The sequence below is a fragment of the Papio anubis genome, chromosome 6, assembly GCF_008728515.1.
Source record: "Papio anubis isolate 15944 chromosome 6, Panubis1.0, whole genome shotgun sequence".
In the NCBI taxonomy this organism is placed as follows: domain Eukaryota; kingdom Metazoa; phylum Chordata; class Mammalia; order Primates; family Cercopithecidae; genus Papio; species Papio anubis.
Genome location: NC_044981.1, coordinates 102535902 through 102549920, shown reverse-complemented (window position 1 = coordinate 102549920; position 14019 = coordinate 102535902). Strand labels below are relative to the sequence as shown.

General features: G+C 40.9%; 1 protein-coding gene across 2 annotated transcripts in view; it reads left to right on the top strand.

The window, feature by feature from the left end:
• Nucleotides 1-14019, top strand: part of PDSS2 (decaprenyl diphosphate synthase subunit 2) — a 299455-nt gene that overhangs the window by 234345 nt on the left and 51091 nt on the right. For both annotated transcript variants that reach the window (XM_003897975.5, XM_021937652.2), the window contains exon 5: nt 13563-13736. In XM_003897975.5, the coding sequence (XP_003898024.1) occupies nt 13563-13736 (174 nt within the window). The remainder of the gene's footprint in view (nt 1-13562; nt 13737-14019) is intronic.

Sequence of the window (14019 nt, the reverse complement as noted above, 5' to 3'; positions counted from 1 at the left end):
CTAGAGTTGATCTGTGTGACCAATAATATAGAGTAGAAGCAATGGTATGTTACTTCCAAGATTAGATTATAAAATATAGTGAAGAAGGCCAGGCACGGTGGCTCACACTTGTAATCCCAGCACTTTGGGTCAGGAGTTCAAGACCAGCCTGACCAACATGGTGATACAAAAATTAGCCGGGTGTGGTGGCGCACACCTGTAATCCCAGCTGTTCAGGAGGCTGAGGCAGGAGAATTGCTTGAACCTGGGAGGCAGAGGTTGCAGCGAGCCCAAGATCACGCCACTGCACTCCAGCCTGGGTAACAGAGCAACATTCTGTCTCAAAAAAAAAAAAAAAAAAAAAAAAAAAAAAAAAAAAAAATATATATATATATATATATATATATATATATAAAAAGAAGAAAACTTCCTTCTTTCTTCCTCTTTGGGTGTGTTCTTATTCTCTTGGATCACTTGCTCTAGGGAAGCCAGCTGCCATGGCAAGTGAGTGGCCTGTGTGGCAAGAACTAAAGCCTACTGCCGACAAGCATTTGAGCTTGGAGCAGATTCTTCGACCCCTTCATATGACTGTAGCCCTAGCCAACAGCATGACTGCAACCTCACAAGAAACCATGAGCCAGAACCAGCCAGCTGAGCCATTCCTGGATTCCTGACCCTCAGAAACTGTGAAATAATAAATGTCAGTTGTTTTAAGATGCTAATTTGTTTCGCAGCAATAGATAACTAATATACCATCCTAAGGAAATACTTACATGTTCTAGCAGTTGTTAATGTTGGCATATCTAGACTTCATATAGTATAACCATTTTTTCATCTCGGAGTAAATTCATTGGAATGCTTTCAGCAGCAAAAAAATGGAAAACCCTATTAAATAAACATAAAAGTGAAGGTAGGTATTTTCCTCTAACTGAACATGCAGAGGTAGTCAGGCATCCAGGATAGTTTACCATGACAACTCAGTGCTATTGAAGCCCTCTCTGTCTGTGCTCTGCCTTCCTTACTGTTGTCTTCATCATCAGCCTGGGAGCAGTTTGGCTACAATAGCCCTCAGCATGTCCTATCAAGACAGGGCAACATCTAGAGGAAACAACTCCCACTTCTACGTGGGTCTTTCCTAGGAGCTCAGTGGTGGAATTCCCTCATATCTCTTAGGCTAGAATTGGATGATATATCCTTTCCTAAGTTAATCATTAGCAGGAGCAGTGAATACCTGAAGAAAATTACGGTTTTATTAGTAAGTAAGGAGAGGAGAGAGAAATGGATCCTGGATGAGCAACTGTCCTGTCCACAATAAGGAGTGATCTTGTTTCACTTTTTGAACAGCTTACATTGTTCTTGCTTCTCAATCCCTATTTTACCTCATCCTTGCACACCTAGAACACAGCACTCAACGCATGGCGATGGTTTCGGGATGAAACTGTTCTACTTTGGATTATCAGGCATTACGGAGCAGGCAACCTAGATCCCTGGCATGCGCAGTTCACAACGGGCTTCACACTCCTGTGAGAATCTGAATGCCCCTGCTGATCTGACAGGAGGTGGAGCTCAGGCAGTAATGCTCGCTAACCCACCGCTCACCTCTTGCTGTGCAGCGCAGTTCCTAAGAGGCCACAGAATTAGTACCAGTTCATGGCCTAGAGGTTGGGGACCCCCACTCTAGACTCTTGGATCTCTTCAATGGATAGTATTAAAGGGCTTGATTTACAAGTTTAAATGCTTTTGGTTGGGGGGAGGGGGACACATAGATGTCAGTCACTCTTAAATACAATCTACTTTTTTTTTTTTTTTTTCCTGAGACAGGGTTTTACTCTGCTGCCCAGGCTAGAGTGCAGTGGCCTGAACATGTCTCACTGCAGCCTTGACCTCCCGGACTCAAGCAATCTCCCCACCTCAGCCTACCATGTGTGGCTAGAACCACAAGCATGTACCACCATGCCTGACTAATTTTTTTTGTTTGTTTTTTTTGTTTTTGAGATGGAGTCTCACTCTGTCACCCATCCTGGAGTGCAGTGGCATGATCTCAGCTCACTGCAACCCCCACCTCCGAGGCTCAAGCAATCTTCCCACCTCAGCCTCCCAAGCAGCTGGGACCTCAGGCACATGCCACCACATCTGGCTTGTTTTTTGTATTTTTGGTAGAGACAAAGTTTCACCATGTTGCCCAGGCTGGTCTCAGACTCCTGAGCTCAGGTCCTCTGCCCATCTCGGCCTCCCAAAGTGCCAGGATTATAGGCATGAGCCACCATGCCCGACCAATTTTTAAAAAATTTTTTGTAGAGGCTGAGCGTGGTGGTTTGCACCTATAATTCCAGCACTTTGGGAGGCCGAGGTGGGCGGATCATGAGGTCAGGAGTTCAAGACCATCCTGGCCTCTGCTAAAGATACAAAAAATTAGCTGGGTGTGTGGCGCGCACCTGTAATCCCAGCTACTCAGGAGGCTGAGGCAGGAGGATCACTTGAACCCAGGAGGCAGAGGTTGCAATGAGCTGAGATTGCACCATGGCACTCCAGCCTGGGTGACAGGGTGATACTCCGTCTCAAAAAAAAAAAAAATTTTTTTTGTAGAGACAGGGTGTCACTTTGTTGCCCAGGCTGGTCTTGACATTTTAGGCTTAAGCTGTCCTCACACCTTGGCCTCCCAACGTGCTGAGATTACAGGTATGAGCCACCACACCCAGTCTACAACCTGCTTTTAAACCATAAGATATATTAAGTATTGCATATATTCTGTTACGTGCTAAGAAAATGGAATACAATTTTTATACTTCTGAGACTCATCTCTGCCACATACTATGGTCTAATCTTGGTCAAAATACATTCTTGAAATCTCCTTACCTTTTTTTTTTTTTGAGACAGAATCTTGCTCTGTCACCCAGGCTGGAGTGCAGTGGCACCATCTCAGTTCATTGCAACCTCTGCTTCCCAAGTTCAAGTGATTCTCCTGCCTCAGCCTCCTGAGTAGCTGGGATTACAGGCACTGCCACCATGCCCCGCTAATTTTTTGTATTCTTAGTAGAGATGGGGTTTCACCATTTTGGCCAGGGTGGTCTCAAGCTCCTGACCTCAAGTGATCCACCCACCTTGGCCTCCCAAAGTGCTGGGATTACAGGTGTGAGCTACCATGCCCGGCCCTCCTTACCTATTAAATGGGAATAATGATAATTAATATTTCTGAGGGCTGTTGTAATAAAGAACATGAAAGTGTCATCACATAGTTAGCTCCCAGGAGACATTAGATTGCATTCTTTTCCTTGCTTTTTTCTGATTCCCAGATGTGGAGATTTGTTGAAATTTTTCTATACTTGACCTTTTTTAAAATAATAATGATAAGATATGTAAACTTTTGGCTGTCTAGTTTCTCAAGATAATTGAAAAGGCTAATTCAAAGGAAACATTTAACATGGTGAAATGGGTCATTAGAGAGATCTGGTGTCTCATCCAACCCAAATTTAGGTTGTATTTATAAAGAGAGTGGCCCAGAATATGAATCTGAAGTCGTAAGCATGAAAACAGGCAACATCTGCATACTTTTTGAAAAAGTACTTTTATCTTCACAGGCAGCTAGCTTCTTTGTTTCCAGCTCTTCTTTTCTGATTATGTGAAAGGTAGCAGTTTGGCTTGGCAGGTTCTTGCTGGGGCTTTGACACCTTCCCAGGCCAATTAGTTCGCCTTTGTTCTGTGACCATGGACCAGACCTTTAATCCTGAGCAGCTACTGTTATAAGTGCAATTTGGTCTCATGTGAGTAGATATGTACAAATGTATCACCACCATTAGAAAAGCAACTCAAAGTATCTCTCGCAGCAATAAAGTAGCAGAGCAACATATGTCTGAGCAAAACCACCAGTACCACGATCTCAAGCAAGGATCATCTTGCAAGTTTCCGTTTTTTTTTAACCAGCCTTACTTCAGTAAAAAGGTCATGTGACAGTGAGGCCTACATTTTAAAAAAATTACTGTACTTCTCTCTGATAGTCATTGGACAAGTATCTTGACATCTATCACCTTTCAGGGAAAAAAAAGGAAATCCCATCAAAAGTAAATATTCACTGAATGTATCCTTCTTTTCTATATAATAAACCTTAGTAAAAACTGCACATACGTAAGTTGATGATATAGGTATATCTTTTTTTTTTTTTGAGACAGAGTCTCGCTCTGTCGCCCAGGCTGGAGTTCAGTGGCGCGGTCTCAGCTCACTACCACCTCCGCCACCCGGGTTCACGCCATTCTCCTTCCTCAGCCTCTGAGTAGCTGGGACTACAGGCGCCAACCACCACGCCCAGCTAATTTTTTGTATTTTTAGTAGAGACGGAGTTTCACCGAGACCTTGCCAGGATGGTCTCGATCTCCTGACCTCGTGATCCACCCTCCTCGGCCTCCCAAAGTGCTGGGATTACAGGTGTGAGCCCCCATGCCAGCCTGATATTGTTATATCTAAATCTCATTTACTCTGACTACATGCATTCATTTCACAATTCTGTATATCTGGTATCTGAAGGTACTGGTTTAGATGTGGTTATCATACTAGTTTCTTGACATTTTACAATTTATATTAACTTTTCCTTTATAATAGAGCGTGCTCTCTTAGTATATACGCGGCAAGTTGATGGAAATGAATGGAGGAATTTTGTTTCATTAGTAACCAAATTCATAAAAGGTAATAATGTTTAGGGAATAAAATGTCTGATTAACTTAGGAACAGTTAATTTGTGGTCCAATTAACTTATGGTAGTAGATTTCAGGGGACTATAAATTAATTGTTTCTTGGTTAACTGAATTTTCTAATTTTTTTTTTTTTTTTTTTTTTTTGAGACTGAGTCTGGCTCTGTCGCCCAGGCTGGAGTGCAGTGGCCGGATCTCAGCTCACTGCAGCTCTGCCTCCCGGCTACCATTCTCCTGCCTCAGCCTCCGGAGTAGCTGGGACCACAGGCTCACCACCTCACCAAGGCTTTTGTATTTTTTAGTAGAGACGGGTTTCACTGTGTTAGCCAGGGATGTTCCCACTCCTGACCTGTGATCCTACCAAAGTGCCTCCCAAAGTGCTGGGATTACAGGCTTGAGCCACCGCGCCCGGCTGAATTTTCTAATTTTTTCCAGTGATCGTGTATTACTTTAATTTAAAATGTAGAAATGATGAATAATAAAAAGTCTTAATCACAGTAAGAAATATGTAATGAACAAAACTGAATCTTTGATTTTAGAGATATTGCAATTATTCTGAAATAGAATTATCTGTACATTCTATATAGAGATATCTGTATCTATATAGTTATATCTATATATTGATATATATACATTCTGTCCCTGGACTGTGAGCTTCTTGAGGACAGGCTATTTATTAATCTTGATATCTATATTGCTTTGCAGAAAGCCTGAACCATAACAGAACCTTAATAAATGGGTTTTCTTGCAAGAATAAATGAGGATGATATGCAAACCACAGTTAATTGAAAGTCATAAATTTTTTTAAATGTTAATTTAAACATTTGAGACCAAGAAATGTAAAATATTATGCTCATTAGCTTTTTTCTTTCTTAACAGCTTTATTGAGGTATATTTTATGTCATAAAATTCACCCATTTCAAGCCTACGATTCAATGATTTTTAGTAACTTTTATCAAGTGATACAATCATCACCATAAATCATTTTTAGAACATTTTCACACACACCCCTATAAGGTCCCTCATGCCCATTTACAGTTCCCACCCCCAGCCCCAGGCAATCACTAATCTATATTTCACATCGATGGAATTATACAAAATATGTGGTCTCTTGTGTCTGGCTTCTTCTACTTAGCATAATGTTTTTGAAGTTCATCCATGGCATAGCATGTGTCAGTAATTCCTTTTTATTGCTGAATAGCATGTCATCATATGGCCATATCTACCCATTAGCTTTTAAAATTTAAAACACACGCATACATCTACTTAATAATGCAACAGATAAACGGGTACTATTCATTTAGCAAATACTTGTTGAAACTTGAATATGGCCTAAGTGATTAAAAAATATAAAAGTGACTAGTACCAGATCTAACCTTCAAGGAAACAAATACATAAGAAATCATACAGTTCAGAGAGAATTAACTGCTGTGTCATAACGTAGATAAGATAATATTAGTCTAAAGAGGAAAAGATTTGTGGTAGTATTTGAGAGTGCTCCTCAAAGAAGTGATACTTGGATTAGATCTAAAGTTCACACAAGTAGGCCAGGCGCAATGGCTCATGTCTATAGTCCCAGCACTTTGAGAGGCCAAGGCGGGTGGATCACCTGAGGTCAGGAGTTTGAGATCACCCTGGCCAACATAGCGAAACTCGTCTCTACTAAGCGAAACTCATCTCTACTAAAAATACAAAAATTAGCCAGGTGTAGTGGTGTGCGCCTGTAGTCCCAGCTACTCAGGAGGCTGAGGCAGGAGAATTGCTTGAACTTGGGAGGCGGAGTTTGCAGTGAGCCGAGACTGTGCCACTGCACTCCAGCCTGGGTGACAGAGCGAGACTCCATCACAAAAATAAATAAATCAAATACACTCACACAAGTGCGAAAATACATATTTTATTCAAGAAACAGCAACTTCCCCTGCGTGTTAAATGCAGGCCTCAAAGGGGATATTTTGTGTAGGAGATGAGACTAGAAGTATTGCTTGGTACTATACAAGGGAATGCCTTGAATGCTATGCTATAGAGTTTTTCTTGATTCTATGAGCAGTAGAGAGGCATTAAAGGATAATTTTTCTTTTAATTAGTTTTTTTTGTTTTTGTTTTTGTTTTTGTTTTATATTTATTTATTTATTTTGAGACAGAGTTTTGCTCTTGTCCCCCAGGCTGGAGTGCAGTGGCATGATGTCGGCTCACTGCAACCTCCGCCTCCCGGGTTCAAGTGATTCTCCTGCCTCAGCCTCCTGAATAGCTGGGATTACAGGCACCCGCTACCACACCCAGCTAATGTTTGCATTTTTGGTAGAGACAGGGTTTCACCGTGTTGGCCAGGCTGGTCTCAAACTCCTGACCTCAGCTGATCCGGCCGCCTTGGCCTCCCAAAGTGGTGGGATTATAGATGTGAGCTACCACACCCAGCCTAAAGGAGAATTATTTCAATTCTTTATTCTGATCAAGTTAGGAAAGATAGAGGAAGGTACAAAAGAGGGAGAGAGATACCAAAAGAAAGACAAAAAATTCAACTAATATTTACTGCCCACCTAAGATACTATATTGGATGCTGATTGTGCAGCAGAGGCCAAACCAAGTCCTTGCTTTCGTGGAACTTATAGTCTGGTAAAGGAGACAGACAGTAAGTCATTTAACAAATAAGTATATGAGTGGTCCAGTAATATCAAGGAAGGAAGGTTTAAAGCAAGGTAAAGATATAGGAAATAATGGGGGAGGGAGGTAGACTATTAAAGATGAGTTGAAGTTTGAGTACACACCCAAAAGCAAGGAGAAGTCTAGCCATGCAAACGTCTAGAGAGCGTATCTGCGGAACAGCAAATGCAGAGGCCTTCAGGAGGTGATGCCTAGAGTGTTTGAAACAGCTGGAGGCCATTGTAGTTCTGGTTTATGTTTTTGAAGGGTCACCCTGGCAGCTGGGTGAACAATAGACTGTAACCTTTGTCAAAGTCAGATAAAATATAGAGAGAGCCAGATCTCTAAATTTAACAGTTTACTTGAGGAGAGAATTGCAATTCAGGGTGTACACACAGACCAAATGGTCTTTAGTATGTCTGAAGAACAAAGAGAAGGTTGGAGGTTTTATAAAAAGGAGAAGTGTTACATATTGCTCTTTGAGAAAGTTCATCGGCACTAGTAAGGTTCTGGGGAGTTGGCAGATTTTGATTAGTGAGTGATAGTGGTGGGTAAAATTAGTCTTAGAGTTGCAGCAAGTTATTTCAGCAACTATTAAATAAAACTGATTTCAGATTATAGCAGGCAGCTTGAGCAGCCAGGCTTGCAGAGACTTACAGTTTTGGAGCAGTGTTGTATTGTAAGTCCTTTTTCCTCCTGTGACTTCTCAACTGTTTTAGTCAGGTGTGAAAAGATTGACCAATTTCTACGATCCACTTTCACACTTTGTACATATTTCATTTCACATGTATGTAGGTTTATCTGTAGGATTGATTCCTGGACATGGGATTCCTGAGTCACAGGGCAAATTCACTTATAATTTTGATAGAGACTGTGGAATTTCCAGCTAGTTTCCACTTCCACCAGCCATATTTGAGAAGCCTATTTGGTCACAGCCTTACCATCACTAAGAGGGAAGCTGGGAATTTTGTTTTTATTGGTCAGAAGTCACTAAATCGGCCGGGCGCGGTGGCTCAAGCCTGTAATCCCAGCACTTTGGGAGGCCGAGACGGGTGGATCACGAGGTCAGGAGATCGAGACCATCCTGGCGAACACGGTGAAACCCCGTCTCTACTAAAAAATACAAAAAACTAGCCGGGCGAGATGGCGGGCGCCTGTAATCCCAGTTACTTGGGAGGCTGAGGCAGGAGAATGGCGTAAACCCGGGAGGCGGAGCTTGCAGTGAGCTGAGATCACGCCACTGCACTCCAGCCTGGGCGGCAGAGTGAGACTCCGTCTCAAAAAAAAAAAAAGAAGTCACTAAATCAAGATGTTTACAGACTTGTATTCTTCCTGGAGTTCTAGGGGAAAATCCATTTCCTTGCTTTCTCTAATTTCCATGTTCATTCCTTGGCTCATGGCCCCATCTCTCATCTTCAAATTTCTCTCTCCTGTCATTAAATTACCTTTTATGACTCTGACTTTGACTCCCTCTTATAAGGACTGCTGCGATTACATTGAGCCCATCCAGTTAAACCAGAGTAATCCCCTCATTTCAGAATCCTGAATTTAATTACATCTGCAGAGTCCCTTTTGCCATGTAAGGTAACATTCACAGCTTCCAGGGATTAGGATATAGACATATTTGCAGAAACGGTGAGCGTTGTTAGCCTATCACAGGGAGATTGGCCGTTTGTCTGTGATAGGAAATATAAGTTGTTTTCCTCATTGTCCTTTGTCTCTTAACATTGCCTGTGGTTTTGTGGTTGTTTTGCTGTTTTTGCCGTTTAGAGTTTATCCTGGTAAATGGTACAAAATGCAGCTCAGATTTTATTTTTTCCAGATAGCTATTTAGTTGTACCAGCACCATTTACTGAAAAGTTCAACTTCTTCCTAAAATATAGCAAATCCCTATATATAGTCTGGTTGCTTTCTGGACTTTCTATTTTGTTCCCTAGTCTGTCTCTCTACCTAAAAAGTACATATTTTTTAAATTTCTGAGATTTTACAGTATGTTATAGTATCTGGTAAGGCTTAGACAAAATTTGCTCTCCCTCTCCACCCCTCCTTCAACACCTCACACATACATTGCTCTTCTTTTTCAAGATTTTCCTGGCTGCTCTTCTTTGTTTATTTTTCCCATATGAACTTCAGTTTGCCCAGTGTCAGGGGGAAAAGGTATTGTTAGTTTTATTGGAGTAACTTAGGAGGTTGGATCTTACTATCTTTGAACATGATGTGTCTTTATATACATTCAAGTTATCTTTGTTCCTGCAGTAGTATTTTACATTTTCTTCATTCAGTTTTGCACATTTCTAAGCTTATTCCCAGGTTTTGGTTTTTGGTTTTTGGTGGTTTTTTTTGTTTTTTTTCTGGTTTTCTTTGAGATGGAATCTGGCTCTGTTGCCCAGGCTAGAGTGCAGTGGTGCGATCTCAGCTCACTGCAACCTCTGCCTCCCTGGTTCAAGTGATCCTCCCGCCTCAGCCTCCCAAGTAGCTGGTACTACAGGAGTACTTCACCTTGCCCGGCTAATTTTTGTATTTTTAGTAGAGACGGGATTTCACCATGTTAGTCAGACTGGTCTTGAACTCTTGACCTCAGGTGATCCACCCCCCTCACCCTCCCAAAGTACTGGGATTACAGGCATGAGTCACCTCACCTGGCCTTATTCCTAGGTTTTTTTCTTTGTTGTTTTTTTTGTTTGCTTGTTTGTTGTTTGTTTTTTTGACAGGGTCTCCCTTTGTTGCCCAGGCTGGAGTGCAGTGGAGCAATCTCAGCTCACTGCAGCCTCTGCTTCCCAGGCTCACGTGATTCTCCTGCCTCAGCCTCCCAAGTAGCTGGGACTACAGGCACCAAGACACCACACCCAACTAATTTTTGTATTTTTGGTAGAGACAGGATTTCACCATGTTGCTCAGGCTGGTCTCTAACTTCTAAACTCAAGTAGTCTGCCCATCTCTGTCTCCCAAAGTGCTGGAATTACAGGTATGGGCCACCATTCCTGGCCTTATTCCCAGTTTTTTAATCTTTATTTTTGTATTCATAATGAAAGAAAAGACCCTATTTATAACACTTGCTGATTATAACACTTACTGATTAGTTTTTATGTATGAAAGCTATGGTTAATACAATTTATTATGTTAATTATAAATTATTAATTTTAGACACTGCTACCTTACTGAATTATCTTCTTGTTTGTAGTAGTTTTTTAGTTGAGTCTCTTGATTTTCCCAATATGCAGTTATATTGCCTTCAAACAGTAAGAGTTAAACTCATCTTTTCTAATTTATATGCATCTACCTTTCTCTTGTCTCTATTACATTGTAAATATCAGTGGTGTTGTGTGCATTTCTCTCTTACTCCTGACATTAGTGAGAAAGGCTCATATTTCCCCATAAAATATTTGCTGACTTTTGGGCTGATACACACACACCCCATCACATTAAAGAAATATATATCAGTTGCTATTTTTTTATTTTTTAGAGTTAGGGTTCTCACTGTGTCATCCAGGCTGTAGAGTAGTGGCATGATTATGGCCCACTGCAGTCTTGAACTCCTGGGTTCAAGTGATCCTCCCACTCCAGCCTCCTGAGTTACTACGATTACAGGTGTGAGCCACTGCACCCAGCTCTTTCTATTTGATTCAGGATATTTTTTCTTATCAAGAATAGGAGTTGAATTTTGTCAAATACTTCTGCAGTATATATGGAGAGATAATATGGTTTTTCTTAGGTTTATTAATATATGTAGTCACATTTTAAAATACATTCTCAGATTTATAAAATTAAGTATGTTATAATTTATACCTAATGTTTTGTAAAGAAGGTCTTAACATTATGCACTGTTTCTCTCCTGTGTGGCTTTTCTGTCATTACCCAATGCTGTGCTGTATATTTGCAGCCAGTGCCGTAAGTGGAATTTTTTGTTGTTATTCCAATATTTAATAAAATTAAGGTGATGTTGGGCATGGTGGCATATACCTGTGATCCCAGTTACTTGGAAGGCTGAGGTCAGAGGATTGCTTGAGTTCAGGAGTTTGAGACCAGCCTGGGCAACATAGGAAGACCCCATCTCAAAAACATTGCATGAAATTAAGCTGATAATTTGATTTGACCAGTGGACTGAAGATTCCCCTCAACATGGCAGAAGAGGAGGGGGCTCTATTTCAGCTGACCTTTTGGTGACCACTTTTTTTCCTTAATATTTTTTATTTTGTCTCCAAGCAATTGTGAAAAGAGAAAGGATTATAGGATCAGGAGCAGGAAGAAAAGTGTTTGAATTAATTAATCCTTCTGGCTAGGTTCCAGTTAGTTTGATGTTTCAAATAAATGCCATAAAATGAACATTGTTTTATATGTTTGCTTCAGCATTCCTTTCCTCAGAGCCATACTGTCCAATGCTGAGCACTTAAATTGTGGCTAGTGAGGTGTTGTAAGTGTAAAATGCACAGTGATTTTGAAAACTTAGTATAAAAAAAGAGTATAAAATAGCTCAGTAATAATTTTCATATTGATTATGTGTTTAAAATGATATTTGGATATATTGGGATAGATATGTCATTAAGATTAATTTCACCTGTTTCCACTTTTTTTTATGTAGCCACTAGAAAATTTTACATCGCACATGTGGTTCACATTGTATTTCTGTTGGATAGCATTGGTCTAGAAGTGGTAGATGTGTATATATTTATTTATACATTATATCCTCTTTTACACCTTCTTATGAGAATAAACTTTCATAAACACTATAATAATCATCCTCCATTATAACAGATTACATCTTCTCTGATTTTTCTTTCTTTTGCTTTGTTTGTTTCTTTATTTTGAGACAGAGTCTTGCTCTTTTGCCCAGGCTGGAGTGCAGTGGTGCGATCTCAGCTCACTGCAACCTCCCGCCCGGGTTCAAGTGATTCTTCTGCCTCAGCCTCTCAAGTAGCTGGGATTACAGGCGCCTGCCAGGACACCTGGCTAGTTTTTGTATTTTTAGTAGAGACAGGGTTTCACCATGTTGGCTTGGCTAGTCTTGAACTCCTGACCTCGTGATCCACCCACCTTGGCCTCCCAAAGTGCTGGGATTACAGGCGTGAGCCACCGCACCCACGCTTTTTCTTTTTTTAAGATACAGGGTAGGCTTGGCACAGTGGCTCATGCCTGTAATTCCAGCACTTTGGGAGGCCAAGGCAGGCAGATTACCTGAGACCAGGAGTTCAAGACCAGCCTGGCCAACATGGTAAAATCCTGTCTCTACTTAAAAAAAAAAAAAAAAAAATTAACTGTGTGCGGTGGCTTATGCCTGTAATCCCAGCACTTTGGGAGGTCAAGGCGGGCAGATCACTTGAGCTCAGGAGTTCAAGACCAGCGTGAGCAACATGGAGAAACTCTGTGTCTACAAAAAGTACAAAAAAATTAACCGGGAGTGGTGGTGCATGCCTGTGGTCCCAGCTACTTGGGAGGCTGAGATGGAAGGATCGCTTGAGCCCGAGAGGTCAAGGCTACAGTGAGCCATGATCATGCCACTACACTCCAGCTTGGGTGACAGAACAAGACCCTGTCTCAAATAAAAAGAGAAGGAGAGAAAGAGACAGATAGACAGACAGGGTCTTGTTCTGTCATCCTGGCTGTAGTGCAATGGTGCAATCATAGCTTACTTATAGTCTTGAACTGGGCTCAAGTGATCTTCCTGCCTCAGCCTCCTGAGTAGTCAGGATTAGAAGGGCACACCACCTTGTCTGGCTTTTTTTTCTATTTTTTGTAGAGTCTTGCTATGTTGCCCAGGCTAGTCTCGAACTCCTGGCCTCAAGCAATCCTCCTGCCTTGGCCTCCCAAAGCGCTTGGACTACAGACATGAGCCACCACGCCCAGCCTTATTTTTCTATTTAATTATTTCTAAGAAATGTAGTTCCTTCCATATGCCCTTGGCATTTTCACATAAATTAAATGCAATAGGCTTCTTGTGCTTAATACCAGCACTTAAGAACTGATATGACTATAGAAGGGAGTGAGTTTGAAGTCTTTCTACTTTTTCCCTTATCCTGTAATAGAAATTCCCTAGCTTAGAATAAAATTTGCTTTAACATTTCTTTAACTTTCCCCCTATTACCGTAAAAAAACAGTCTCCCCTCCACACTCTTTGTAGGTAGAGCTGAGGTTAGGCATCTATCTTGTTCCAATAGCTTGAGTGTTTTTGAATAGTTCGTTTCTTAACTTTTTTGTTCTTCAAAAACAGAAACAATTAAATTACTCCTAAAGTCTTTTTTATCTTGGCTTTTGTTACATTTTTAGGAAAGTTATATCACAGATGATATTGGAATATCGACTTGGAAGGAGCAGACTTTTCTCTCCCATGGTGCCTTACTAGCAAAGAGCTGCCAAGCTGCAATGGAATTAGCAAAGCATGATGCTGAGGTTCAGGATATGGCATTTCAGTATGGGAAGCACATGGCCATGAGTCATAAGGTATTTTGCACACCCTTTATCTTTTTTCAGTACTTAAATAGCTACAACGATACACAAGAAAGCTTTTGCTCTTTAATAAGCTGCTTTTATATTTCAAAAATGCTTATTGTGTGGTTCAAATCTGTCAGCCCTGGATGATTGTTATGTAATGTAAACAGTATAATTGGTAAGTATTGTGCATTTCTTACAGAAAGCCACAGCTTACTTGATCCAGTTTTTTGATGTTTGTCTTTTCTTACCACCTGAAAGGGTTCTTGAGAGAACTCTTACATATTATTAAATA